This window comes from Podarcis liolepis, assembly GCF_965112155.1.
Source record: "Podarcis liolepis genome assembly, chromosome: 3".
NCBI classification, from domain to species: Eukaryota; Metazoa; Chordata; class Lepidosauria; order Squamata; family Lacertidae; genus Podarcis; species Podarcis liolepis.
In genome coordinates, this window is record NC_139557.1 from 76382873 (window position 1) to 76410131 (window position 27259).

At 40.2% G+C, this 27259-nt stretch overlaps 1 protein-coding gene and 1 long non-coding RNA gene across 5 annotated transcripts in view; one reads left to right on the forward strand and one right to left on the reverse strand.

Annotated features, from left to right (window-relative positions):
- NUP133 (nucleoporin 133) overlaps positions 1–22175 on the forward strand; it is a 29348-nt gene extending 7173 nt beyond the window's left edge. The window contains exons 7-28 of one of the 4 annotated variants that reach the window (XR_014524484.1): positions 268–423; positions 502–572; positions 1621–1768; positions 2194–2338; positions 2869–3026; positions 3205–3296; positions 5470–5633; positions 5748–5839; positions 5924–6148; positions 6698–6820; positions 7318–7417; positions 8691–8933; positions 9969–10102; positions 10653–10811; positions 12251–12386; positions 13555–13673; positions 16154–16234; positions 17389–18144; positions 18353–18736; positions 19078–19610; positions 19652–21627; positions 21950–22175. Coding sequence is in view for 2 of the 4 variants with exons in the window: in XM_083496804.1 (XP_083352930.1) it covers positions 268–423; positions 502–572; positions 1621–1768; positions 2194–2338; positions 2869–3026; positions 3205–3296; positions 5470–5633; positions 5748–5839; positions 5924–6148; positions 6698–6820; positions 7318–7417; positions 8691–8933; positions 9969–10102; positions 10653–10811; positions 12251–12386; positions 13555–13673; positions 16154–16234; positions 17389–17453; positions 21539–21627; positions 21950–22086 (2637 nt within the window). In the remaining 2 variants the exon portion in view is untranslated. The remainder of the gene's footprint in view (positions 1–267; positions 424–501; positions 573–1620; positions 1769–2193; positions 2339–2868; positions 3027–3204; positions 3297–5469; positions 5634–5747; positions 5840–5923; positions 6149–6697; positions 6821–7317; positions 7418–8690; positions 8934–9968; positions 10103–10652; positions 10812–12250; positions 12387–13554; positions 13674–16153; positions 16235–17388; positions 18145–18352; positions 18737–19077; positions 19611–19651; positions 21628–21949) is intronic. The other 3 variants (XR_014524485.1, XM_083496805.1, XM_083496804.1) reach the window with 3 other exon arrangements.
- LOC310704045 lies at positions 21449–26343 on the reverse strand. Its single transcript, XR_014524518.1, has 2 exons — positions 22506–26343; positions 21449–22377 (listed from the first exon to the last, which is right to left on the reverse strand). It is a non-coding gene; the product is annotated as an uncharacterized lncRNA (long non-coding RNA).
- Between the last annotated feature and the right edge of the window lie 916 nt (positions 26344–27259).

Consider the following 27259-nt stretch of genomic DNA (forward strand, 5'->3'; position numbering starts at 1 on the left):
GCGAGGCAAATCGCGGACGAAAAAACCTTTCGTCTAGCGAGTTTTTTGTCTTGCGAGGCATTCGTCTTGCGGGGCACTACTGTAGCTTGAAATTCTCACATTTGTGAAACACTAAAGCCAGTCTGACCAATCTCAGCAAAGTGTAGAGAAACTTGTTTTTAGTTTTTGAGAGGTGGCGTTAAACAGTTCTGTTTTATTCTTTAAAACTTTAAATAGAGAACTTTATTGTATCGAACACTAAACCCCTATAATTTATGTTTAATGCAGCTTTCTAGTGTTCTTTGGGACAAAAACGGTTCACGTTTTTATGCTTTGACCAGCTTAAATCTTTACAAATGGGAAATAGATGATACTACAGAGCGTCAAGTTGTCAGCTGGGATGTAAACAGAATACTTAAAGAAAACATCATGGAATCAATATGGGTAAGAGGCAGTACATTTGGAATGTAAAACAAGTGTTTGCTTTCTTGCTAGCATATTTAATAACTATTATTTGCACAGGGTTCTGAAAGCAACTATGAAGAAATTAAAGGAGATGTCAACGTGCAGTATTTGGATTTGCAGCAAAATCGGTGAGTTCTTATGATAAAGTTTCTTGGTAATACTGAGTAATACCCCTCCCCACCTTCTCACTATATAGAAGGATCTGGCAACTTCTGTTTCAGTGTATCTGAAGAAGTGTGCATGCACACGAAAGCTCATACCAAGAACTAACTTAGTTGGTCTTTAAGGTGCTACTGGAAGGAATTTTTTTTATTTTTCTTATGAGAAAGTGAGGAACCTATTATGAACTAGCATATACATTGTCCTTTTGTGTCAAGGTCAGTTATTTCAAGCTGCAGAACTGTTACGAGAATTGACATTTTAGAAAAATACTTAATTTCTTCTTGGTTTTTAAGTCTACTAGCATGAGTTTTCCTTGTTTTAGAAGTTCTCCACCCAGAATAAGATGTCAATTTTTGTAATTTAATCAGGGATCTTCTGTGAAATTCTGTGGTTTCTCCTCCCTTCAAAAGCCAAGGGATATACAAAGGCTTAGCATATAAATGTAATGAATTTGCTTACATGCAGCATGTAAAAAGATGCATGTGTACATATTCTTAAGATACTATTTTCTAAGAAAAGCAAAGTGAATGCTGTCAGATACTGTATTTTTCGGCCCATAGGGCGCACCGGCCCATAGGGCACACCTAGTTTTGGGGGGGGGAATAAAGAAAAAAAATTATTTTCCCCCCCCAGGCGTGGGGCTGGGGTGGGGGAAGCCCGAGCTTCCCCAGCCCACAGAACAGGCAGCTCTCCACAAGCCGTGGGAGAGCTGTGCGAAGCCTGAAGCCTGGGGGGCGCTGAGCTCAGCGCCCCCAGGCTTCAGGGTGCAGGCAGTTCTCCACAAGCCGTGGGAGAGCTGCATGAAGTCATGCAGCTCTCCCACGGCTTGCGGATAGCTTCCTGAAGCCTGGTGGGCCATAGGGGTCACTTCAGCGAAAGCCTGCATTCGCCCCATAGGACGCACACACATTTCCCCTTCATTTTTGGAGGGGAAAAACTTTGTTTTGCTTCTTGGTATTTCTGATCACAGTTTTGCAAGGCAAATGCTTATCTCTTTTGTCTTCCAATAAATAGTGATGGATTGGTGATTTTAGCTGCAGCCTGGCATCTTGGTGACAGTCCATGCCTCATCTACTATACTTTAATAACAGTAGAGGATAATGGTTACCCCACATGTGATAATGTTATTGTGGAAGTCACCCAGTATAATCCACCGTTTCAGGTAATTGACCTTATGCATTACAGGGGTTTTTGTGCCTTATTAGCTATTAGCTCTTGATTCTAAACACACTGTTGGAAATACATCATGCTGACTGTGTTCACCTGTTGCATTAAGGGGGGAAAGGGGGGTATAAAATAATAATAATAATAATAACAACAACAACAACAATCACCATTTATTTTATACATGAACACTTATGTTAGCAGCCTAGAGCTGGATATCAACCTAAACATATTATACTATTATGGAAAACGATGTGGAGTTGGCAACACCAACCATAAATGTGTCACTTTCAGCCTGTTTTCCCTACCCCTTTGGGATCAAGCCGTTAGGCTTCATACAAACGCATAGGTGTCATGCTAACAGGTTGAGGGTAATATGCTTTTATAAATGTCGGTGTTAACCCTTAATGCAACATATTTCAGCCTGAAGAACTGATGTGTCGTTTAGTAGTCCCAAATTTCTCCAGCCATGCTGCCTGTCTTTACACAGAAGAGGAGGTATTTGCTTGCTCAACAGGAACAGGAAGAATTTCTTTGCCCCAGGAGAAAATGATATTCAGTATTCAAGGTAAGAACCTAAAGAAGCCGGAGCTCTTAATAAGCCAATGAGGGTGTTTGTAGGGTCTCTCCAGAACAATTATGCTTTTAAAACTTACTGTATTTACTTTTTATGGAAATGGTCATAGGTATAGCAGTGGTATAGATAGAGCAGTGATTATTCATCTTGCCATTGACTCACAGTACAATCCTGTACATGTCTACTCAGAAGTAAGTCCCATTGAGATCAATTGGCCTTACTTCCCGGTAAGTGTGTATAGAATTGAAGTCTCAATGACTTAAGCAGTTACGGACCTAACAGTGAAATCTTAGATTTAAGAACAATCCCTATTGTGTTATATAGAGTTATTATTGTAGGCATAGGAACTTTATAATAAACTCTGTCTTGTTCCTTTTTCGCTTGATAACTCTGAAAACCAGGCCTTGCAGCCTTTTAACTTGTGCTTATAACATAGCTTAGCAAATCAAACTTAAGCCCACAGTTTGACATTCATTAATGGTGTTGAAGTTGTATTGTGTTGTGTTTATTTCCTACCTTAGGTGATAGAATTTTAGGAGCAGGTTCCTGTGCTGGACTTCCAATTTTTTTCACTAGAAAAAGTGGGCTGGTTGCCATACATTCCAGGGAAAACATTACCGTGCTTCCTGAAGATATTGAGGATTCTTTAGCCTCCTCTATAGCTGAGACAAATGATGAGGTAAGGAGGGAAAACATTGTCTTAATTGTCTTAACAGTAAAGATGTATATTCCTGCACTGGATTTTCTTAGATAATTTAGTTATTTCAAAGTTAGCATTTTTACTATTTCAAACTACTTTTTTGTGGAAGCATTATTCCTCCCTTTACATTTTTCTCTCTTTTTCAATTTTATTTTAGAGCATTGCGTTTGATGCTGCTTCCAGGATGGATATTATAGCGCAAGAGGATAAGACCAAAATGTTAAAATCTGCTTTCTTACAGTTTTGCAGGTATAAAATTATGTCATATTTAATATACAGTATATTTCATTCTGGGAGCATTGTGGGTTTGTAAAACTGAAGAGAAATATTAACATTTTAGCATTACCTTTTATAGAGGATGAAAGCCAACATAATACAAATAGGTATGCCCTGGGTTTTCTTCCTCTCTTCCCTGCAGCCATTTGTGCACTTCCAAAATCTGTAAAAATAGATGGCTTTATGTTCTATCAGATAACAAACAATTGGGTTCTGCAGACTATCAAAAGATCTTGTTCTCCTTTCTATCCAAGTAGTCTATAATCCCTCCTGTTGCTTGTAAGACCTCTCCCTTTGCTGGTCCTTCAGTCTGTTTCTTATCTTCCTTCATTTGGAGCAGAATCCATTTGTTCCTCCTTCAGTGTGCTAATCTTCTCCTTTAAAACTACCTCCCATCATTAAGCATATCACGGTGGTGAGATGATTACTGCCCACCCCTGCTTCAACCACAAGACAAATTACACCACCGTCCTCCTCTTTCATCACGGCACAAGTTCACAGGAAGCAGATAGAGCACTACCAGCTGAAGCTGTGACTGGGGTTAATCTCCTTTCATGCACCCCTCCAGTAAAGACAGTCACAGCTCTGCTCCTTACAGCACCTATGGCAGCTTCTGCCTGTTCCCCATCTGATGTCAACATCATTCTCCCACAGTAGTTCTGCAGTACCAGATGTGGTCCCCCAGAGGGCAGAAGATAACCATGAAATACTTAGAGAACTTGAAGAAAGAGGCAATATTTTGAATACAGCATCAGCATCTACAACCTGCTGCTGTGGATCCAGCTGATTGGTCTTAGGTACCTCTCATCTAGTGCCCTGCCCGACAGTTTTTCCTGTTTTGTATTGAGGACCCAATTTGTCCTCAAGATTGAAGAGGCTGTTGTGGCAGATACAGCTGAAGAGCTAGTTCCCAATAAGCAGTTTTAAGAGTATCTAGGACCCTCTCCTGCTCTTGAGGGCCATCCTTTAAGTGAAACCCCAAAGTTGTTTTTGTTGTTGTTGTTTTTAATAGTCAGTCCACCGCAGATTCTGTGATTTCTCAGCACCATCTGCAGAGGAATCTCCTGACCCTATTAGCTCACTAGTAAGCACTTTCATAGAAGAACACTATTGCATGTACCCTACCCTCAGCCTGTGTAAAGTTGACAGCATGATAGATTACCCCTTTGCCTTAGAGACCAGCCACCAGACCAAGAGATACGTCAAAAGGTTCCTGATCCAGAGGGCAAAAGCTGTGAATGCCCTCATAACATCATGGCCTCCAACTCCCCTACTGTCACACGTTGTTCACAAAATTCAGTTGGACAGGGTTTAGGTAGTCCTAGTGGCTCTCTGCCGGCACAGCCAGTCCTGGTTTTCCAAAATTCTCTAGCTGGTAGAGTATCCACCGTAGTTCCTGCCACTCAAGCCAGACCTACTCTCACAGAGACCCCTATTGCAGCCAGGCCTCGCCCACCTCTAGCTAACTGTTTGAAAACTGAACAGAGCGTTCTCCTGAGGGCAGGTTTCCAACCAGAAGTGGCTGAATGGTCCTCAGCAAGCACTTTCGTACACCATTTCGTACAACTTAGACCTACTTGCATAGGTAGTAGCTGCTTTGGGGAAGATGAGTGCTGCGGCACATGCTCCCATTTCACCCTGCAGCCACCTGATCGCACCCACAGGACAGCAGTTTTGATGCATTCCACTTGACTCACATCCCATGCCCAAGGTAGCCCAGAACCATGGTCTTTATTATGAATGTGGTTTCCAGTTGAGCATTAGCAGGTGCCAATGCCACCCACTTAGCAATCACCTGAAGGGTTTTTTTGGTCTTGAGCATCCAGCTTCAGTGCACACACAGCTAGCCTTGGCTATGTTTCCTTCTGCCCCTCCCCAGCCCCAGTCCTTTTATGGATGTTCTTCCTGATTCCTGTTGTCATCGTACACTAGCTTAGCCACAGAACAGAACTGAAGGGCAAGCAGAAGGGGCCTTCTTGAATATGGGGCAAGAGGGATGCAATCACAAGCTTCTTGTCTTCCAAGCAGTCGGAGGGATTATGACCTACTTGGACACCCTCAGATGTGCAGTTAAAAGCAACATTCCCAATGAGGACCAGTGTTCCGTTCTAAGAGTCAACTCACCAAGAGTTTCCTTTCATTTCAGTAATAATATGAAAGGTGCACAAATCATCGTCGCTGAGCTCTTTCCACAGCATGGAGATGCATACCCTGATGCAGACCTAGACAGTGCTGTGTTTCAAATTAGTGAGAATTTGGTGGATGATTATCCTACATCTGACCCACGATGGGCTGAATCAGTACCTGAAGGTGAGAAGTCCCATGTGTAAAATGGACATTCTGACTGTACAGCCTTAAGAAAGTAAGACTGTAAGTTATACTAACTTTCAAACCCCTTTCCTTGTCACTTTTTTTGTACCAAAGCAGCTAGTTTTCCAAATTCTTCCATCATTCTTCTTCATCAGCTGGAAAATAAGACAAAGGCCCATTCTCTATTCATTGACTTTCTTCGTCAGGTAGGTTCCTAATGTTCTTGTGTAAATGTGGTAGTATAGGATGTGGCACAAGAGTATTTTTATGTACAATTATCTCTATCCAAGGTGGGTCTATTTGGTCGCCTGGGCAATTTCCAAGTACGAAGCATACCAATGGCAACTCGGTGGTTACTCTGTGAACATGCAGAAAAGTTAGCGGCAGCCATTGCTCTCAAGAACCATCACTACAGATTGCCAGATGTGGTCAATGCTGCAATAGAGACTGCTTTGATGAAAAGAGAAGACGACGTTCCGTCAAGTCTAACTCCTGCAGATGTTTTCTTCAGAGAGGTGATATAAAGAAATAATTTATCTACAACCACATCTGTCGTTTTCTGTGTGAATAGCATTTCCTAATAAAATTCATGAGAATCCATGTAACATTCTAGATTTCTTCTTTTAGATCCATACTTTAGGACGGGGGTGGTAACATGAATACTTTTCCTTTAGGAAAGTGCCTGATGAAAATCTCCCATGCTTATGGATCCATTTTAAGAATGAAAATTAAATGACACAAAAGCCATTTATGAGATTCGCGGAGCAATCTAAGCTCCCGGCTGAGAGCAGATGCTCTACCACTACACCTGAAGCCTTGCTGCTCACACATGGCAGGAGGAGAGGTTTTGTTTTTCCAGCTCCAGGCTAGTCCTGCTAGTGCCTGTGGTAGCTAGTAGATCATTGTATCCCCAGCCTGTTTGGTTGGGTATACAATTGCGCTCTTAACGTGCTAAGTGAAACACTTAAACTGCTCAGTGCATAAAATATCAGGCTGAATCACTGCTTTTATACCTGATCAGCAGTGTTAATTGTCAGTGTTCCGTCTTCTTTTCTGTTTTTCAGGTGTCACAGATAGATACTATTTTTGAATGCTTACTGGAAAAGGAAAAGCAAGTCTTGAGGGATATGTCAGTTCAATCTGAGGAATGGTCTGAAATAGTCGTCAATGTAAACAATATCATAAAGGTATTACATTTCAAAAATTAAGTAACGGTAAAAAGTCCCCGACCTAGGAAACTGGACGTAATACACCCAGCTAAATGTTTTAAAGCCCCATTTGATTTCATAGCTTAAATCCTTCCAGATCCAATAAATGAAATTTGAAAAGGGGATCATACACTAATTTAGGGTTTTAATAAGAAGTGGGAGGCTGGACAGTTTTAGATTACATGTTGCAGTAAAATGAAAATGAATGACAATATTGTTGATTTCCCAAAATATCTTCCCATCAGATGAAAACAGAAAATTGCAGTAGCAGTAAAATAACTGGTTATTCTCGCTACCCATAGGAAACTACCCAGAATAAAGGAGGGGGAAATACAGTGTGGCTTGGAATCATAATACAGGATACAGAAATGTAAAATGTAATAATACTAAAAAATGCTGAGTGCTAATATATAGATGACACTCCCAAAAAATCCTGTTTGGTAACGTCCTATGTTTTCTGTGTCAATATTCTCTAGGATATGCTGCAAGCTGCTATCCAAGACCGTCAGTCCAAAGCTGCTTTATATAAAATAAGAGAGCCTCCCGAAATGGAACCAGAATATGTTCCATGGACAGGTGAGAATAGAGGAAATCTTATATAAATGGTTTTGTAACACAGTATTTCTCTTTCTACATAAAATCCACCGAAGAGTACTTTATTAGCCTTTCAAATTGTTGCCCTTGCTCTTAAATTTCTAACTCAATAGTGCCATGTTTCATAAATACCTCACTGGTTTTCTTGAACATAAATGTTACATTTTTCCTGAACGTCTGGGCTAACATGCTTGCCTGCTTATCATCATTATGGCTTATGTAAGGCCATTACTGCTGTCTGTGCATTTGAACATAAGCATTTATTTACTGGTGCAGATAACATTAGGAGGCTAGTAGTGCTGTTAACATTGTAAGATGGTTGCCCTGGAAACTGATTTCAAAACTTTCTTGAATTAAATTGTGATTGGTTGTTTTTTTAATGGCATTTCAAAATAAATGTGATTTCTCAGCCACAATTTAAATTTGCACCTTTTTTCTTCCTGGAGAAATCAGACAGGGAAGGACAGATGAGAGCTGAGTTAACCTGAGGCACAGTCTCTCTCCTACTCAGTACAACACTTGTTCCTGTGAACAAGCCCTAAGCTTATTATAGACTTACATTCCTGCCTGCAATAACTTGAAATTTACACTTTCGTAAAAATTACGAGCAACATCACAGTACAGGTGGCTTTGCAGGAGAAATATATGATACATTCCCTCATGCTTTTAAGTTGTTTTGCACATCATAGAATTAAGAGCCTACATGGAAGTTATAACAAATGCTTTCCAATGCATGTGCACATGTATCATCAAACAAATCTATGTACCGGATGGCTGTAACATTTTGCTTAGAAATCCCTTCCATGTAGAATTTTGTAATGCAGGCAGGAGAGACTTTTAGAAACCATGGTTTTAAAGCTGTAAAGGAAAGAAGCCTGTGTATTAGGTTTTGGTGTAAAGAACAGGATTTTATCCTATTGTTTCTAAAGTTTTCAGATTATTTCATGAGGGGAAAGGTAGACAAGAGGGCATACTTGACACTGAGCTCAAGCAGTTGCCTTTTCTTCTCAGCCATAGCCTTGGCTCTGCTAGGATTGTTTATGTGGACGCTTTTCTTTCTCTGCTGTGCAGTGCTGTTGTTCCACTAAATGACTTAGGCTGGGGGTTGCTGCTTTGCTATGGAAAGTAGATACATTTACTTTGTAACGGCCTCTTGTGTCTAACTTCCCCTTGGTACGCTATCATATGTCATTTTTCAAATTCCATATGCCAAATATAATAATGCGTTACTACTTCATTTTTCGGTCTTCTCAAGCATCTGTTGGTGTGCGAACGACTATAATACAGCAACATGAAATCATTCTGAAGAAGGTCTATCCTCAGGTTAACAGCAAGCTTCGTAGCATAGTGACAGAACAGCTGGTGGCACTTCTAGATTGCTTTCTGGATGGTTATGTTTCTCAGCTTAAATCTGTGGACCGGCCAGAGTACCAAGAACGCTATAACAGTCTGGAAATGGAATACATGCAGAAAAGATCTGAACTGTTGTCACCACTACGTAAGTGCTGCGATTATTATACAGGGTGCCATTTAAGTCTCTGCCATGGGTATAGGAAAGCAGGGGAATAAGGAAATGCTCTTCTTTCTTTTCTTCTTTCCAATAATGTTTGCCTATTTTTAGCTTTCAGAGCAGAGTTTTCTTTGTAATGTCAAGTCAAAAATGTGGATTAGAATATTTCAACAACATTTCACAGTGTGCCGTTTGGTTCTTAGTTTTTCGATTCTTGGCAATGTTGAGTTGCTTTTTCTTAAGGGGAAGATAATTTTCAAGGAATTATTAATGAATGAACGTGTGATTGTATTATTGTCAGAACCTAATCCTTTGCTTAGGAGTTCCTCCCTGGCACCTTCTCCATGCTAGAGTTTGGCTTGTCAGGAATTACAGTCAGGCCCCCTCTGCCCTAACATTAACTTTTCCCTTACTCCTCAATTATAAGGAACTTTGAAGCCCCCCTGCCAACAGCTGTGTGTCCCCAGGTTGTTCCTTATCTGCCTTATCAGGCTCCACTGCAGGGAGGAGAAATGGTGTGTTTTGTCTGACTGCAGGCTTGCTTCCCAGCCATTCTCCAGCAGCAAGCTCTGCTTACTGAGGACTTGATCCTGCATCCATGCAGGTGGGAAACACAGCGGGCAATACGGTGGTCCCTGGTGGCTCACAGCTCTTCTGTAGGAGAAAAATTGTATTGTCCTACTACTCCATTGTTTGTTGCTGGGGAGAATGCAGTACCCACCTTCACTCACAGGAACCAAATCCTATTGGTTGAATCAAATTGTCCCCCCACTCACAAAAGACTCTTTGATCTAGCATAGTCTTTCAACTTAATCATATAGAGCCTATGATCTTTCTAATGGCATGTAGAGTATACCCCTTGCAAATTGCTCTAACTGCTTTATAATTTTTGAAAACAATTATCTAGAGGCAAAATGCCCTTGAAACCCACACTCGTGGATCTTATTATTATTATTATTTTAAGTCTTCACAAAATGGCCATGTTTTTATTGTGGGTATTTTTCCTTGTTTGTTTTTGTTCAGTTTCTCTTGGACAGTACCAGCTGGCTGCCGCTCTAGCAGAAAAATACTGTGACTTTGACATATTGGTACAATTGTGTGAGCAGACTGATAACCAGACCAGATTGCAACGTTACATGACACAGTTTGCTGATCAGGTAGTGTTTTTTATTTACTCCAAACAACAGGCTGTTAAGTAAGTGTATATTGTAGGAGAAACCTCAGACTTGCTGTCGGGTTATTTTTCAGAATTATGTCAGTACAGATTTCTTTTTCTCTTAAGCAGCTATCTTATTACACATACAGATAGTGACTATCCAAGAGCGTCATAAGTTACAGAGAAAATAACCAGGCTTAGCCATTAGGTGGCTGCATCAGGCAACAGATGCTAGGGGAGAATTGAGTTGTTGGAGAACAGAAGTCTGGGTGCTCCATGACTTATGTGTTGCAGTAAGTTTCATCTGTCCATCGGTCAACTTTGGTATATGGAATGGTGAAGGGGACCCCATTGTAAACAGCTATTTCTTCACTGATGACCTGTTCCTGAAATGTAAACTTGTGTGAAACAAGTGATAGAACTTTTATAAGTATTTTCTATGCTGGAATGTTAAAACTTGCCCCATTTGGTTAAAATGTTTACTTTTTAGATTATTATTTTTAACACAAGTTGCATTCTTGCAAGCTTGACCGCATTCTTGCTACTTTTAGAATTTTTCAGATTTCCTCTTCCGTTGGTATTTGGAAAAAGGAAAACGGGGAAAGCTGTTATCACAGCCCATTGCTCAGCATGGCCAGTTGGCCAGCTTCTTACAAGCTCATGAGCAACTCAGCTGGCTACACGACATCAACAGCAATGATTTTGAAAAGGTAAGGCTTTATAAAAAAAGCAAAGTATTTGTAATGGGTAGTTGCTCTGTCCTCTGTCGTTGCAGAGCTAGGGAATGTGACTGTCTGTACACAGGCACCTCACTTTGTTAATCGAAGGAACAAGCGGAGACCTGTGTATTTGCACCTACCATTTTAGTGGGATTCTGCAAGCAGAACAGCTTTTCCTGACTTGGCGCAAGTTACATGCACAACAAAAGAAAACTGAAATCCAGCAGTGTGCCTCTGATAGTGCATGGCTTTGTTCAGTATCTTGTACGAAAACCTGCACCGCTTCCCACAATGTGTGCTAGCACAATGCATTGCATATCCTTTTGCCTTCTGCTGTGTTGTGCTGAGTTTTCCAATAGTTTTTCCACAACAGTTTGTAGAACAACACTGTTATCAGAGTTTTATTCTGTTCCTGTGTATCTCTGGCTCTTACCCCATGCAAAGTAAAAATAATATGCATAGGAGGCAATTCTGTTCTTTGAAATCTTGACACAGAGGTAATTTGTAATCTCATCAAATATTTCTAGAACTTAAGTGACCCAGCATTCTGCAGTTTTCTTTCTTCACTGAGGTTATTCTGATAGCTTTGTAAATATTAAGCTGTTGGGTCCAAGTTACACAAATGAATGTCTTTCTTTTGTTTTATTTGTTAAAAGTGCAAAATATAACTTAACTTTTTTTAAAAAAAAAACTTCCCAGCCTAAATACTGGACAAGTTATAAAATCAGATATTTTAGCAAGCAACTGTTTTTGAAATATCTTTCCTCTTTTCCTTTTTCTTATTCTGGTAGATCCAGTCATTATTTTAGTGAGTTTCTCTTAGTGAGTTTCTTAGCATTATAATTACAGGAGGCGACCATTTCGCACAGGGTTTCTACTCCTGGCCCCCATGAGAGCCAGTGGAATGAGCATCAACCTGCCCCATTACACCCCCATTCTGCCTTCTTCCTGGTCCAAAAGGACTCACACATTGGTGATTGCATGTCAATTGGACATGCCTAAAATGGTCACCACCATTCACAATACTGGGGTGTGAATTCTCTTTAGAGCTTTGTTTGAAGAAACATAATAGAAATATTTACCTGAAATCAATGTATTTCTAAAATACCATTTCTTCATAATAGACTTGCTTTGATACTATTTCTATTTTCAGTTACTTTTAACGTGTGTCCTGTAGTGCAGCTGTTTAACATCTTCCCTATCTTGCTTTTTGCATGTTGTTATTCCCAGAGTTATATAAAATTGTTCACTGTAGAAGAAAATTCTCCTTGGGCATATCAGAATTTGAATGTGTTTATGAAATAATAACAATATATAATCATCATGCAGATTACTAATGTCCCTGTTATATGTGTGTGTGTGTGTAAATAAACTTACATGTTGAGCTTTGTGTCACTTGAAATATTAAAAGTATTTTTTGTCAATGTTAGGCTAACCGAACACTGCAGAATTTAGCAAATACAGAAACTCGGTACTTTGCAAAGAAGAAAACTCTTCTTGGCCTGTGTAAACTGTCTCTACTGGCTTCTGATGTATCAGAAGTGATGCAGAATGAGAAAATTGAAGGTACTATTTTTTCCATTGCAAAGTTTAAAGTACGTTTTCTGTATATGGAGATACCCCTTAATTTATTAGATCTGGAAGGTCAATTGTGATCCCAGCAGTATGGTGGTTGAGACACCAACGACAGAGCTTTAGTTTCCAAAGCAGTTTGTCCGTTCCCCACTGAAATTCTTGGCTGCCACACACAACAAATTAATACAGGTACAGTGGTACCTCGGGTTAAGTACTTAATTCGTTCCGGAGGTCCATTCTTAACCTGAAACTGTTCTTAACCTGAAGCACCACTTTAGCTTATGGGGCCTCCTGCTGCTGCCACGCCGCCGGAGCCCGATTTCTGTTCTCATCCTGAAGCAAAGTTCTTAACCCGAGGTACTATTTCTGGGTTAGCGGAGTCTGTAACCTGAAGCATCTGTAACCTGAAGAGTATGTAACCCGAGGTACCACTGTATCTATGAACAATTACTGCTGTGGTTGGAATGTGAAAGTTTTCCATCTTTCTGATGTTGCTCCAGTAAGGTGTGCAGCACTTGAAGTAAGGGGTTAATTCAGTGGGTGTTGATGTTTAGCTAGTAGATGACACCACCTTGTAATGTAACTATAATGTGTATATTGCTTTTTAAAGAGCCTGCCCATTTTGAGAATGATCACTAGGATATTAAGGAATTTTCCATAGAACTGTGGTGCAGAAATGTGGGGGGGCAGGTCCACTATCATGAAAACGTGTCATTTTTGCTGCCTGCTTTCGACATGATTATCAATAACTTGGGAGGTAGCACATGGCAAGGGCTGTCATTTACAAGTCTTTCTGAATACATGGACAGAATTCCCTCCCTTGGGATCTTGTAGGTAGACTTCCCACCACTTTTAGGGGTGGTGGTGGTGGCCTTTATGTTCTATGTTCTATGAGGTCAGAAAATAAAAGCTTCTTGTCAAAATCCTCCCTCCAACTAGCCATCCAGTTCTTTGCCAAGAAGTGAAGGGGATTTGTAGCAAGTGGTCTGTCTGTCTACTAAACATACTGGCAGGTTACAGGTAGAGGTAGAGTCACTGGTCTTCAGGCTCACTGAAAACCTTGAGCGTGATGGAATATTCATAATTAGGTAAATAATACTTTCTTTGTACTCGGGAATTATAGTAATTTGTGCTGTGCTTTTTATTTCTTGTATACAAGAAATTACTGAACAAGAGCGCTTTCTGCTACACCAAGAGACTCTACCTGAGCAGCTGCTGGATGAGAAAAAATTAAATCTCAATGAAATGCCAGTGTTAAGTGCTCCACAGCTGATTGAGGTATGTACTACTAAGTGTCCTACCGGTATTGAATTTCTGAGCTACTCTGTCGAAAGACTTCTCTAACACGGTTTTGTGTTCCTGAATAATATTGGGTAAAATGACTGGATGAAAATGGGCCATGCTTTGATCCCCTGACCCCAGCAGACAACTCGGCAGCCCCATGGCATCACTGTGGCATCACAATTGATGGGTGAATTGCCACGCTCACCAGTCAAAATCACTTGTGCTTACAGTGCTCTTTGCAGCAGTCTTTCTTCATTGCTGTGTGATGGAGCAGTCTCTCAGAGCCAGTGTCTCCATAAAGCAGACATCAGCTCTGGCAGGGACTGCTCCATCGTGCAGCAATGAAGGAAAAAACTTGTCTGCTGCTTTCATTGCCTGCGCAAGGCTGAGCTTTTTTAGAGATTGAAGGAATCAGTGGAGGTAGGCTGTCCAAGAAGGTCCTGTCTATCAGCTGACATCACCAGTGATGTCAGTTGATGGGCATGGTTTGGAGAAAATGGGCTCTTGGCTCAAATTGGACCCCCTGGCAGGCCCAGATTGGCCCGTGTGCTGGAACTTCCACACCCCAGGGAGGGAGGGACGGCTAGAAAATTTGTGTGTTAGATACTGTTCATGTGATAGATACTGAGTGCCCTGCCTTGCTTGAGTAGAAGTGCTTTCTGCTGCCACAGAGTCACTATTAGATACAGCCCAATGAAGCTGCCCTGAGTCTGTCCTGACTCCTTTGTATTACAAATCTTAGTGACCTCGCCAACACAATCAAAATAAATTTAGGAAATTTTGGTAGGGAGTCTGCTGTGCGGTTTGAGTCAAAAGAGTTAATCTTCAGTGCTAACATACCTTATAGGTTTGCTGTGATAAAATGGGGAGCAAACCATGTATAATGCTCTCAGCTCCTTGGATGAATGGTGGTGTTTGGGTTAAATTATTTTGTGCCTCAAATACCAGGAACGTATCCTGTTTCAGATGAGTTGGCTATACTCTTACATAGACATTGTCCTCTGCCACCATATCCAGATGCCTTTTGCAGTGGGTTTTGATTATACACGCAGTTCATGGGTTATTAGAGCACTAATCTGTGCTTGCTTTGTGGCAAGATCTGTGACTAGGAATGTTCATCAAATCCACTTACACTTTTTTGATGATAGTCGGAGACTGGGACACCATTGAGCTAAGCTTATAAACAGTTTCTTGGTAAATACACTTTTTAGTCCTTTGAATTAAGGAAACCAGAAGGATAGACAGGTGTGGCAAATTGTCTGCATATGTTTTTATGAATGGAAACTCCTAGTAAAAGTATTACATATATAAGGGCTTTTTTCCTTTTCTGCCTCTGCATTCCACGAAGTCCATCCTGGGAGGCAAAAAGGAGTCCAAATGTTTTGGTGTTTAGGCATTACAATGGTATTACAGAAGAAGTCTCTGTAAGCAGAAAGGGAGGAGGAGTTTCTTTAACAGCTGTGCTAAAGCCAGGCAGCTCTGATGCCCCCTAATAATCTTCCTGCTTGGATCACTGCCAGACCCAGCTTTTAATTTCTTCTATCAGCAAGGCCTTTCCTTTCCAATCCTGGTGTCATTCAAGTTTAGGAACTTTTTTTTTTTTAAGAAACAGCTATAATCTGAACAAAGCTGCTCATTGTGCTGAACCATAGCTTAACTTTTGTGACTGCAACCATACTTCTGGATCTTAATTCAAACAGTCCCACAACTTACAGACATTTAGCTTGTGTACATCCAGCTTTATGTTCTTGGCAAATAATAATAAATAGAAAGGGGACAGGTGTCGGGGGAGGGGAGTCTTTGGCAATCCCACCCACCATTGCACCCAATGTTTTGTGATTATAAGCAATTTTGGCTTTAGGTGTGATCCCCAGAACATAACCCCCATGTCAGTTGAGGGCTTACTCTATTAAAGTAAATATGCATGTCTCCTTTGTGGGTATTTATCTTTCCAGAATATTGCAGATGATTTTTTATTTTTATTTTTTGCACATAGGAAGCTGTCTTGTACTGAATTAGACCCTTGGTCCATCTAGCTCAGTGTTGTTTTCAGACAGAGGTCTTTCCCAGCCCTGCCTGGAAATGCTGGGATTGGACCCTGAGCCTCCTGCAGCCCAAACAGATGCCTTGCCACTGAGCTCTTCTATAACAGAGTACTTATTTGTGGAACTATGTTCCTACCACAATAGGCTAGGAATGCCAAAGCCTTAAATGGTTTGTAAATTTGAGCCGATCATATAGCAACCTTATAGGCAGTGTAATCTGTCCATTGTAATATTGGTGGAATGCCTTTCTAAAACCCCGACTCTCTTCCTTACTATAAAAATGCCTCCAGCTGAATGAAGGCATATTTCAGTCAACAGTCACATGAGTTAGAATCCAGGGTGGTCTTCCCACAAGGAGTTCTTAACAAGATCAGTTACACTGTTTTGGAGGCTAAAAATAATGCTGTCCTTCCATCTTTCATACAATAGTTGTACATATCCCCTGAGAACAGAAGGGCTAATGAATATGACTTCAAGAAGGCACTCGATCTGCTGGAGTATATTGATGAGGTATGAAAATGAGTGAGTTTTGGTGATCTCTGAACCAGGATGTTTTTCAGTCTAACTGAAGTCCCCTCCCCCATCTGTAAAAAATAAAATAAACATAACCTCTTATTTCTCAGCTACCAAAATACTCAAGTCCCATCTAATACCAACTGCTTGACTTATTGGCCATCTTTTAAAAAAATAATGGAAGGCTAAACCTGTGAAAACATAAAAACTGAAACTGAAGACTATGACTCAGTTTTAGTGATGCCATCAGTCAAATATCAGTTCATATCAGTATGGGAATTGATCATTTCCCATCCACCTTCTTTTTAGTTATTGATGTCGCTACCCCAACTGGTATAATTACCTTGTCGGGATCTAGATTCATGATATGGCAATGTCCCAAGACCTCTTATCGGTCCTCCGCCTGCCCCTGTGTTAGGTTTTATTTTATTAATATTTCTATTAAAATATTTTTAACCCATTCTGTATCACTTGATCCCAGCCAAATTGACACTTTCCCTCTCACAAAAACTGAACTGCAAACTGTTAAGTGCTCTGTGTCACATTCTGTGGCATCAGACCAGGTTTTCTCATTTCCCTAAGCACAATAATATACTGATCACCTTAAAGGAGCTTACATGTATGATTACATATCTGTATGGACATTGTGGGTTCATGCAAAACTGAGAACCTCTCTGAAGGTCCCGTTGTTCTTTCTGATCTGTTCTTGTTTAGAAAGCACATGGCTTTGCATCTTCTTGCTTGCCCTCTTCATCCTGCCACAGTTTTCCCAGTCTGGTATTTCTGTCTGTGGCCAAGAGGAAAAACATTTTTTATTCTTGTTCTTAAGAGACTCTTGTGCAAAGTCTCTATATGCTTGGCTATGCTGGAATAAAAGGCATATTTTAATAAATAAAAGGCATAAATGAAGTCTTTTTTAATGTAGATTCCCCTCCTTTCCCCATCAAGTCATAATCCATTTTCAGACATACTTCAAAAAACTATTTTCTGGCCCATACCCTTGAAAATTGTCCCTTTTTCTTACTTCTAGTCATGTTTTTAGCTTGTGAACTATTGAATTTGGATATAATCACAATGCATAATGTGTGTTTCTCTAAAATCTCCAATGCAATTTAATATTTCTTTTCTTTCTTTTTTTCCTTTGAATGAAGGATGAGGAAGTGGACATAAATGATCTTAAACTTAAAATACTTTGCAAAGCTCTTTTAAGAGATAGGTAAGCAAGCTATTTGTTTGTTTGTTTAAAGCATTTTTGTCCCCACTTTTTGGCTGTAAAGAAATGCAGCTCACATAAACTCGGTAACAAAGACAGTTCCTACATGTAGGCTTACAGTCTAAAAGACATAACACAAAAGGAAAATGCGATGACAGAGGAAGGGGAAAATAAGCAAACTCGGGTCTTAAATTTACAACAACTATTTTATAACAATCAAACCAGCTTGAATGGAAACAATTAGGGAGAGGAGAAAAATAGAACTCAAATAGAAGAGCTGATGGAGTGGTCCTGCTTCCTCTCTCTCCCTTTTTTCTGTAGCCATTGTATAAAAACATGTTAGTACACTTAATATTCTGTTAAAATTTGTAGTTTTCCCAGCTGCTTATACCAGATTGAATATTTTCTTCGAAACATGTTTATGTCACTCTTCATCGTATCAGATTTCAGGGTGTTGTACAGCAGGGGAGGGCAGACTTGAGGCTTGCAGGATCTACTTTGTGTGTTACTAGAAGCCTGAGGTCCACCGACCGAAGCAAGGTGTAAAAGACATGAGCTTAGAATTGAAGAACACATTGCCTCTAAGCAGCTGTTGAGGACAGGGATTTGTTTTGAGTATTAGAAGTGAGGCTGAGCTCACAATCTTTCCATGCAAAAATCTATTCCTAGTTACCAAGTCCCCCCCCCCCCCGGGGTTATTTTGTTGTAATAAAAAAGTTCCTTCCAGTAGCACCTTAAAGACCAACTAAGTTAGTTCTTGGTATGAGCTTTCGTGTGCATGCACACTTCTTCAGATACACTGAAACAGAAGTTGCCAGATCCTTCTATATAGTGAGAAGGTGGGGAGGGGTATCACTCAGAAGGGTGGTGGGAATGGGTGATTGGCAGTTAGCTGAGATGAGATTATTTTGTTGTGTTATTGTTAAACAGGTTGGAGTCAAAAATCCTTGCTGATCTATTGCAAATCACCCAGAGATCTACCAGAAAATTCTGGTCTACTTTCTGCTCACTCCTGGTGTACAGCATTAAATATTTTTTAAAGTGCAAAAACAAGATAGCAGATAAAACATTTAAGTGACTACAATATTATTGGTTAAATCAGTAAATCATAGCAGTGTGGGTGCCAGGCAAAATTCTTAAGGGAGAGCATTCCACAACCAGGGCATCACTGCAAAGAATGCCAAGACTGTCCCTTGATTGAGGAGGTGCATGTCAAAGGGTATTGGCAGATGATGACAAAGATCTGGCAAGTTAATATGGGGTATGGTGCCTCTCAAATTATATTAGTAGGTTGTATAGTTATGGGGAAGATGCACTGTGCTCTATTGAAAACACATCCATAATAGGTTGTCTGTGCAGGCTCATGATTTGTGTCTCTCCAAACAAATTTTGTCCTTACGTTTTACTACTCCTGCTTGGTTGGGGTGAACAAACCATCAGCCTGGGTTTGGACAAGGTGACAAGCCAGCCCATAGTTTGTTTCCCAGCAGGAAGCAGGAAGCCTGCAACTTCAGTAGCATGCAAGAGCACACTACACATTCACAGTAAACCATAGTTTAATATGATGTGTGAACCTGGTCATCCTCAGTAGCCCTCAGAGAAGCTAATAATTCCCCTCCTGTTTCAGATGGGGGGCTAAATTAAGATTACCTAAGGATACCCAACAGGTTTTGGCAGGGCTGAGACTTGAACTGTGGGCAACTAGAATCTCCTAACTATTATGCCAAGCCAGCTTTTTTTGGTTCTCTGGCCAACGGCACAGCAATGGTACATTTCTTTTACACTTCAGATGATTGCTGATTGCATTTTCTTCCTGGTAATATGCTACATCATGGGTAGTAAACCTTTCCCAGCCCTAGAGCCACTTTCCATCATGGGGGAATCTGGAGGAACCACAGGCCAGTAGTGGGCGGGGTCAAATATCTTTCCCCATCGACAGCTTGCTTGTGTTCCATACTACATGCTTCGAAACAGGCGTCTTTCTCTAAGGGCACAACATGGAAACATAGCAGGCTTCCGATAGAGAGATTTATTTCTCCCTCAGCAGCAGGCCTCTGCAGCGGTTCCCCCTCTTTCCTGCAACTCAGCCATCACTGATCACTTGGGCACCAGGGGTGAGAACTTGGGTTTCATGACCTGCCACACCTCACTACTTAGCTGGTTGGCAGAAACAACCAAGTAGTGGGAAAATGGTGCTGCAGTGTGGGCAGGGCATGGGAGGAGAGGCCAGTGGGCCAAATGGAGTGGCCCAGGAGGCTGTGTGTGGCCTATTCTACATGTTCCATTTAAGGAATTGCCTGCAGTTACAATAGCATTTGAACTAAACGTTATTGGCTCTAAATCAAGAGACAATTGAAGGTGTGTGTTTTGTATTTGTGTCAGGTGGTGTTTAGAACATGCCTGTTTGCAGGTTGTTCCAGACAGCCCCTATGACAAATGAAAACCCCCATATCCCACCTTTTAATTTTCAAAAACTAGTCAGTTTCTAAAACAATACTCAGTCTCTAAAGCCTAAATGATGGAATAAATCAACACTGTGTTTCAAACTTGCTTAGCTGGCTAAATCCCTAAGTCTTTGCAAGACTAAGCTGCTGTTTCTACCTTCAGACGTTTGAGTGAATATCTGAGGTACACTTATTCCGAACACTAAAGAAATCTGTGAACCCCTTTGAAGCCCAGTCTGTGCAGGTTTACTCAGAAGTCAGTTCTCTCTAACTTCATGGAATGTTTAGGATTTTGGAGTTAATTATTTCTCCTACTATACTGAGAACAATTTAAGGATTCACTGAACAGGGATCACTATGCACAAATAGTATATAAACTCTGAGCGAACAAAGTTAAATATAAATCTGTCAAGGTTTGATATCCAAGTTGGCAGCCGAAACATTTGTTGGAAACTGATCTTCATTTGAATAGCATGTTTAGCATTTCAATAGATATGCCCAATTGATTGAGCTTTAGATAAAATAGCTATGCAAGAATAATCCTTATTCATGAGAATATGTCATCTTGAGTTTTGATGCATCTTCAGATCATTGCATTGGACACTTTGAACTACCTGTTCTTCAGGAATGTGCATAATGATGCATAATCCTTTATGCATCCCTGCTTCATAGCTATATATGGCAGCTGAATTCTTGGGTAGTACCCTGAGGCTTGTGGGGAACACTTGGTGACTTCCTAATATGGTAGTAGACTGTGTTTCTCTTACATTTTGTGCCCTCCTCGTGAAGGTGAAGTAGCAAATAGAAAGGCAAAGGAAGTTGTAGGGAAATAGATCCTTTTCCCAGCATGCTTAGTTGTTTAACACATCCATTTTCACCTACCTAGGAAATTCTTATTGTAAATGGTAGTGGCAAGGGAAATTAAGGAAGGTCTTCTTTCTGCCAAGGTTTTGACAATGCTTTAAAAAATGCATTACTGAGAGACATGCTAAATGGATTTATTGATTGTATTGAAATGGAACGCTAAACATGATTTCAGAGTTCTCTTGGTCCAGCATCCTGCAAATGAGACACTTCTGAAAACCTGCTTATAGGGCAGATTAAGGCCGATAGTTGAGTTAATGTGCTAATAGGACATTTCCTCCGTTGACAATGTTTTGGGGCATGGATGCTGTTTGTATAATGCAACAACACTGAATCGGAAGGTATATTGAAATAAAAAAGCTTGTTGTGCAAACTGCACATCATTTCTAATATTTGATAAGCCTCTTTCTGTGGCATAGGTCACTCTGAAAAATTGTTTGCTAATCCCACTACAGGGGACAGCCCAGTACTAACACCTCTATGTATATATCCTGCAGTGTTTGGAAGTGCAGCTTATTAGTTGTAACAAAAATTTTATCCATAGTGAGGCACATATAATTATTCTTTTTTTACTTTAATCTCTGTCAAGTAGAGTATACTTTTTAGCATTCTTAATACTGTACGGCCTTGAAAGATGTGAAATTGAGTAAAGGATACACAATAACTGCAAATAATCAAAATACACACAAAGTGACACTGGGAATTCTGATTTAATACTGTATATATTTGTTTTTTAAAATATATATTCTATTTGTACTACCTTTTAATTTTTGGTTACAGTTGGTGTAGTTCAGAAGGCAAAGACGATCCAATTGAAGCATCTAAAGACAGCATATTTGTGAAAATTCTACAAAAGCTGTTCAAAGAAGGTACATATTGTGTGAAATATGCTCAGAAATAAGTTTTTGTGAGTTTGCTGCTTACATATATTTACATCAAATGGCATTAATATCATTAGTAGTCAAGATATAAACACAGCAGGCAAAATTGAAAATAAGGCATGGTTTGCTAAGGGCAGAAGGGAATTGCCAAATGTGGTTTGAAAATAAAACTTACCCATTGGTGATAGTGCTTGGAAAAATTATCACTGTTTCTCAGGCCTAGACAAGTTATTCTGAAATGTAGGTACACATTTCAATGATCACTCAACGTTTACAGTTTACAGTAGCTAATAACTTCTTTCTGTTTTAGGAATTCAGCTCAGCGAATATCTACCTGGGGTAAAAGACTTAATGCAAGCAGATGAACTTGAACACTTAACATGCAAACCGTACTTAGAATTCGTACTTAAAGCAAATTACGAACTTTATGTCTATAGGCAGACCTGAGAGAATTCTGAATTTTAGAAAGACCATTTCTAAAGAATGAAGTTTTTGTACACTTTTTAAATTTTTTTGCAATAAAATCTTTATGTTAACTGAGGACATGTCCATCTTTAAAATGGTAAAGAATTCATTGAGTATCTAGAAGGTTTGGTGGCCTTTCCATCTGACAAAGACAAAAACTTACAAAGCTTAAGAAAACTGTTCTGTGCACTCTCAAGATAAGCTTTAAAACATGGTTTGGAACAGACATCTCCTCTTGCTTCAGTAATCCAACTTCTGACTTGTGCTCTGCTTCTGTAAGTAAATGAATATAATCCATCCAATTTTCAATCTTATCCTGAAGAATGCTTTTTATTCAGTTACAAACACACTGCAGGTCCACAGATATTTTATACATAAATAATGAAAGTTTTGGTGCTCACCACAAAGCGGTATCACGTTCTACTACCATCTAGGTAAGGGCACGAAGACTAGAAAGCTGTTCTCTGCCTGCCACTCTTGGAAGAGTCTCTTCTCTGTTTGATACCAGGCTGTTTTGAGTTGCTGGGTTGCTGTACAATCCACAGAATTTATACATTCTAATGCTTTGAGTAGATAGCTAACTTTATTAGTCTTATTGGCTTTAATCTGACAAATGTCACGGGAGAATCTTTCTTACAGACTGCTAAGCATGCACAGATTGACTGCAAAGCAAGTTGCCTCTCCTCACATTTTACTTTATGCCTTGGCTAAATGCCTATTAGAAGAACTTGATCCAACAGCTGAGAAGGTCATAAGTTAAATCAGTTGAAGAGAGTCCAATTTCTAGTTTTAAAAGCCCTGCTATCATTCCATGGCTTCCCTTCTTGCTGTGCTAATACGGCGCTAAGAGTGGAGGAGCTGAATGTGTTCGGAAAAATAGACTTATCTGGACATGTTCAAACCAATGTAGAAAAGAAATGCATTAGCACCACTGGAAATAGATCCAAAGTTCTGCATAGCAGAGAGGGGCTCAGTGTACTTGATAGCAATAATTAAGTAGAGTATCTTGGCTATTTATCTAGAGAATAATGGAGTTAAAAATATGACTTAAAATGGATAGTGATAAAATGAAGCTATTTCTCTCCCTAGACTTTACTGCTTGGCTTTGTGTCTAGTAATATGGACTGAAGGTTCTGCTAGAATTTCCCTCCTGTTGTCTCTAAAACCCACTTAGCTTGCTTTGTTGTATTTAACATTGACGAGTGCTGCTTAACCCTCATCAGCCGGAAATTCTGTTACTGCTGTCTGAAGACCTCAGAGTCAATTGGAGGTTCCCCCATCCCATGTCACTGTTTATTGACCAAAATACATTTGGTGAGAGTATGTTGCTCATAGAGTTTTTGTAAGCCCCATCCTCTGCAAGTTTACTCAAAAGCAAGTCTCACATGAGCTTACTCCCATGAAGGTGTGCATAGGGTTACAGTCTTCACAAGTGTGAAATCAGGAAGAGTAATTCCATTATGTTTTAGTGCATCACTGTACAATGACCTGTTGATGTTGATACCCAGTGGGGAGTCACCTTGCTTAAAGATCGCAGGGCTAGGGAGTGGATTTTGTTTTGAGAGTTTGGCTTCTGTAAGCATGGGTTTGCAGCCTTCCCATATGAATTTAGTGAATGGCAATTGCAAGAACTAACTATGTGATGATAAAATGGGTCATCTGAATATACCCACAGAATACCTTTGGAAGATTTATCAATAATATGAATTCCTCTTACTGGAGATTATATGTATTTCTTCAATATCAATCCACTGATATTACAAAAAAGGGCAACATTTGCAGCACATTATACTGATCAGCTCTACTGAATTGGGGAAATTCATTTCTACAGGATGTTTTAATCGGTAAGTTATTTAGCAGAGTGGAAAAGTTGGATTAGTATGTGAGATAACTACCAAACGTGGCAGTTTGTTTTAATGTTGCACCTTACAAATGACTCTTCTGAAAACATTCTATGATTTAAAGCAATAGGCAAGGGTGTAAAGTTGTTACTTTCATCTAGACAGACTTGAGAACCTACAGCAATTTCTCCTATGGAGATCGGCTTTACTCTTAGACCAGCTCTCGTTGCTGGAATTTGACCTGCCTTGTCTCTGTTATAGCTGAGTACTAACAAAATATTAGTTTAATCCTTCATGCCTATCTCCCTACATCCTAATCCCTAAGAATGTTTACAACGGAAATGACCACTTGCTTGGAGAGAGCAGAAAAACTGATGTTTAGTCATTTTTTGCATTTAGTTTATATACTGTTGGCATGGATATTTGTAAAAAGACATGCATCATAAGGCAACATTGTGTCAGAAGTTTGCATAACTGAAGATCACAAAGTCTGCTTTTATGTTCTGTAGCTTGGTTGGTATGATCAACGTTAACAATCTGAGTGCAGGTAACAAATTATAATACAGGCAACTCCCCATTTATGCAAGGGTTATGTTCCAAGGCACCACACGTTTCAGTGAAATAGTGTATATTTGAAATGCCATTGGAAAAGCCTGCAAACACCCCATTCCGCCCCCATCCCTTTTTGTGATGTTTTTTGGTCGCTTCCAGGTTTAGTCCAATGCACATATGCACGGCCGTGCACATATTGAAAGTGTGTAAATGGGAGGTTGCCTGTAATCCCGTATGTTAAAAGCAACTTCATTTTCTGAGTGTGGATCCCTGTCCAGTAAAATGTCATCACCCATGCTGAAGAAAGGCATATCAGCCAGCTTGGGGAAATCCCATGGCTTGCAAAAATATATAAAAAATAAGGGACTCAATATAGCTCTGAGCATGGACAGTAGCCACAGGATGCTGGCTGACTTGTGGAAAATGAATGGGACAGGGAATGGGGTATCTGAGAAGAGGCACGGCTGGAACCCTAGACAGCAACACTTTCCACTGCAACAAATTCCACTTGTTGCAGGCTCCACATGTTCATTCATTCTTAAGTGCTTGGGGGAGGGAGCGTGATAAGAGGCTGTATAGAATATAGAACGGAGAACCTCCCTGCAAGTTTACAATCTTAAGATTAGAATTCAATACACAAGAGGGGATTTATGCCTCATGATAAACTTGGGCCATCCCATATCATGAATCCAAAACTCCAGGGGAGTTGCATCTGTAAGACACCTCAGCAGTGTATCCGGCCCGGCTCTGGGTGCAACACACTTGCAGGTGTTGCCAAGAACACCCAAAACATGCATAAATGAACAAAATTGGGATTGTGCACCCCAAACTTAGCTTTGGTCACCCCTGCACCATCCATCCACATGTCCAGCAGAGTAGAAGAGGAGGCAGCATATGAACCAATGTTTCATTTTGGCACAAGCCACTCTCAAGCATAGTGTCTGTAGAAATTAATAATGCACCAGTTTGAGCTGCCCAAATGTGTCTGCTTGAAGTTTGAGCATGCATGCACTGACATGTATTATGACAAACTTGTAAGACTAGATACGTTCAGAACAAGGTAACTATAATCTCTTAACAACTGAAATTTAGAGGTTTCTTGTGAGATTTGCATAAATGCTGTTAATATAAAGTAAATTTGCACAGAATGCTGGTTGGGATGCTTCAAATAACTATATCAAAACATACAGTAAAGAGTTCCACCAGGCTGCAGTTTTATACCCACTCTCTAGAGAATAAATCCCATTTAATTTCAGTGGGTATAAAAATATTCTGAGTAGATATATATTGGATGGCACTGTTAGTAACGTAACAAATTTTTGACACACAGACTATATGATGGGTGCAGGCCTTATCACCTATTCCCTACTCTCGAGATATAGATGCTTCCAAAAATCATGTTCTGGAATGATATGTAATAAACCGCATGGGAAGAATTTACTGCTTTTAGTGGTATGGCTCAAGAACTGTGGATTGTATCCAAGTCATCCTGTTCCCACCAGGACTTGTTCCCACCATGAGATTTCCCCTCCCTCTTCTCTAATATGCTCCATAGGATCAAGGGAACTCCCCAAAAGAGATTTGGGAAGCACACAGGGATTGGAGGGAGGAAGTTCTGTTACACAAGTGGAAGTTCCAGCACCAGCAAAAAAACTTTATAGGATACAACCCTATTTAAATGTTTCCAGATGTGAACATTTAGAAATGTCTATTTTACATACAGATTAACACAACTTAAGTGCAGTGGATCATAGCATCACAGTGGAATGCAATTCAGATACATAATCCAACCTAATTAGTGTATATTGTTGTTTAAAGCAGTTTGGGGTATTATATGGGACACAGATGGCCTCTGGTTTTTTTACAGAGAATGTCTTCAGTAAGGTTGAAGGGGATGAAGGTCCAAAGTCCCGTACTTCCTTCACTTTGAAAATGCAAAAGTATATACATGTGCATTTCCGTTCTAAAAGATACATGGGAAATCCTGAATTACTATTATTTTACCTAACACAAGTACAACTAACCATGCAATGTGCACATATCAAATTAGGCCATGGCGTAATTTCAATGTGAGATTATGGTGTCTTTAAATCTTACATATTGGGGTGGCGGACTGCAGGGACAGGGTCCCAATGCAGTCCTCCCAAGTTTCTCTATCTGGTCTTCCCCCCACCCCATGCCCTCCCCACTAAGACCCTGTCCCTCACATGTCCTTCTTGGCACCCTTGAGTGTTTTTGCCTTGAACTCTAATAATACCTTGCCTGCATGGAGAACAGAGAGGTGGGTGGGTGTGGGTGTGTAGAGACTAGTCTACTGTATAAAAGTAAAATTTACATTGGTTGTTCCACCCTCATTTGCCCCTAGCCCCACCCACCACTGCCATGTGGCATTTGGAACATGGAACATGCCCAGGAGGGAATGCAGTCCTTGAGCTGAAAAACATTCCTCACCCCTAAATAGATGTGTTTTTTCACATGTACGAGTCCAAATGTACAAAACTGGGTGCTTGCCGTCAGAGTGGGTCTTCGTCCTATTGCTGTTGTGAATGCCTGTAGTTTAGCCAGTAATGAAAACATGCTACCAGTGTCACCAAATTGCAGCAAGGGACATAATGGTGTGTCATCTGCAGTCATGCAGGCAGTAGGATTATAAGATCTCCAAGGTGCCTTACAACTCTTAAAAGGCTATGATTCCGTAACCAATTTCCTAGTGAGTCTTGATGATTGTGAAAACAGGTTTAAACAGGCATGTGCACAACAGC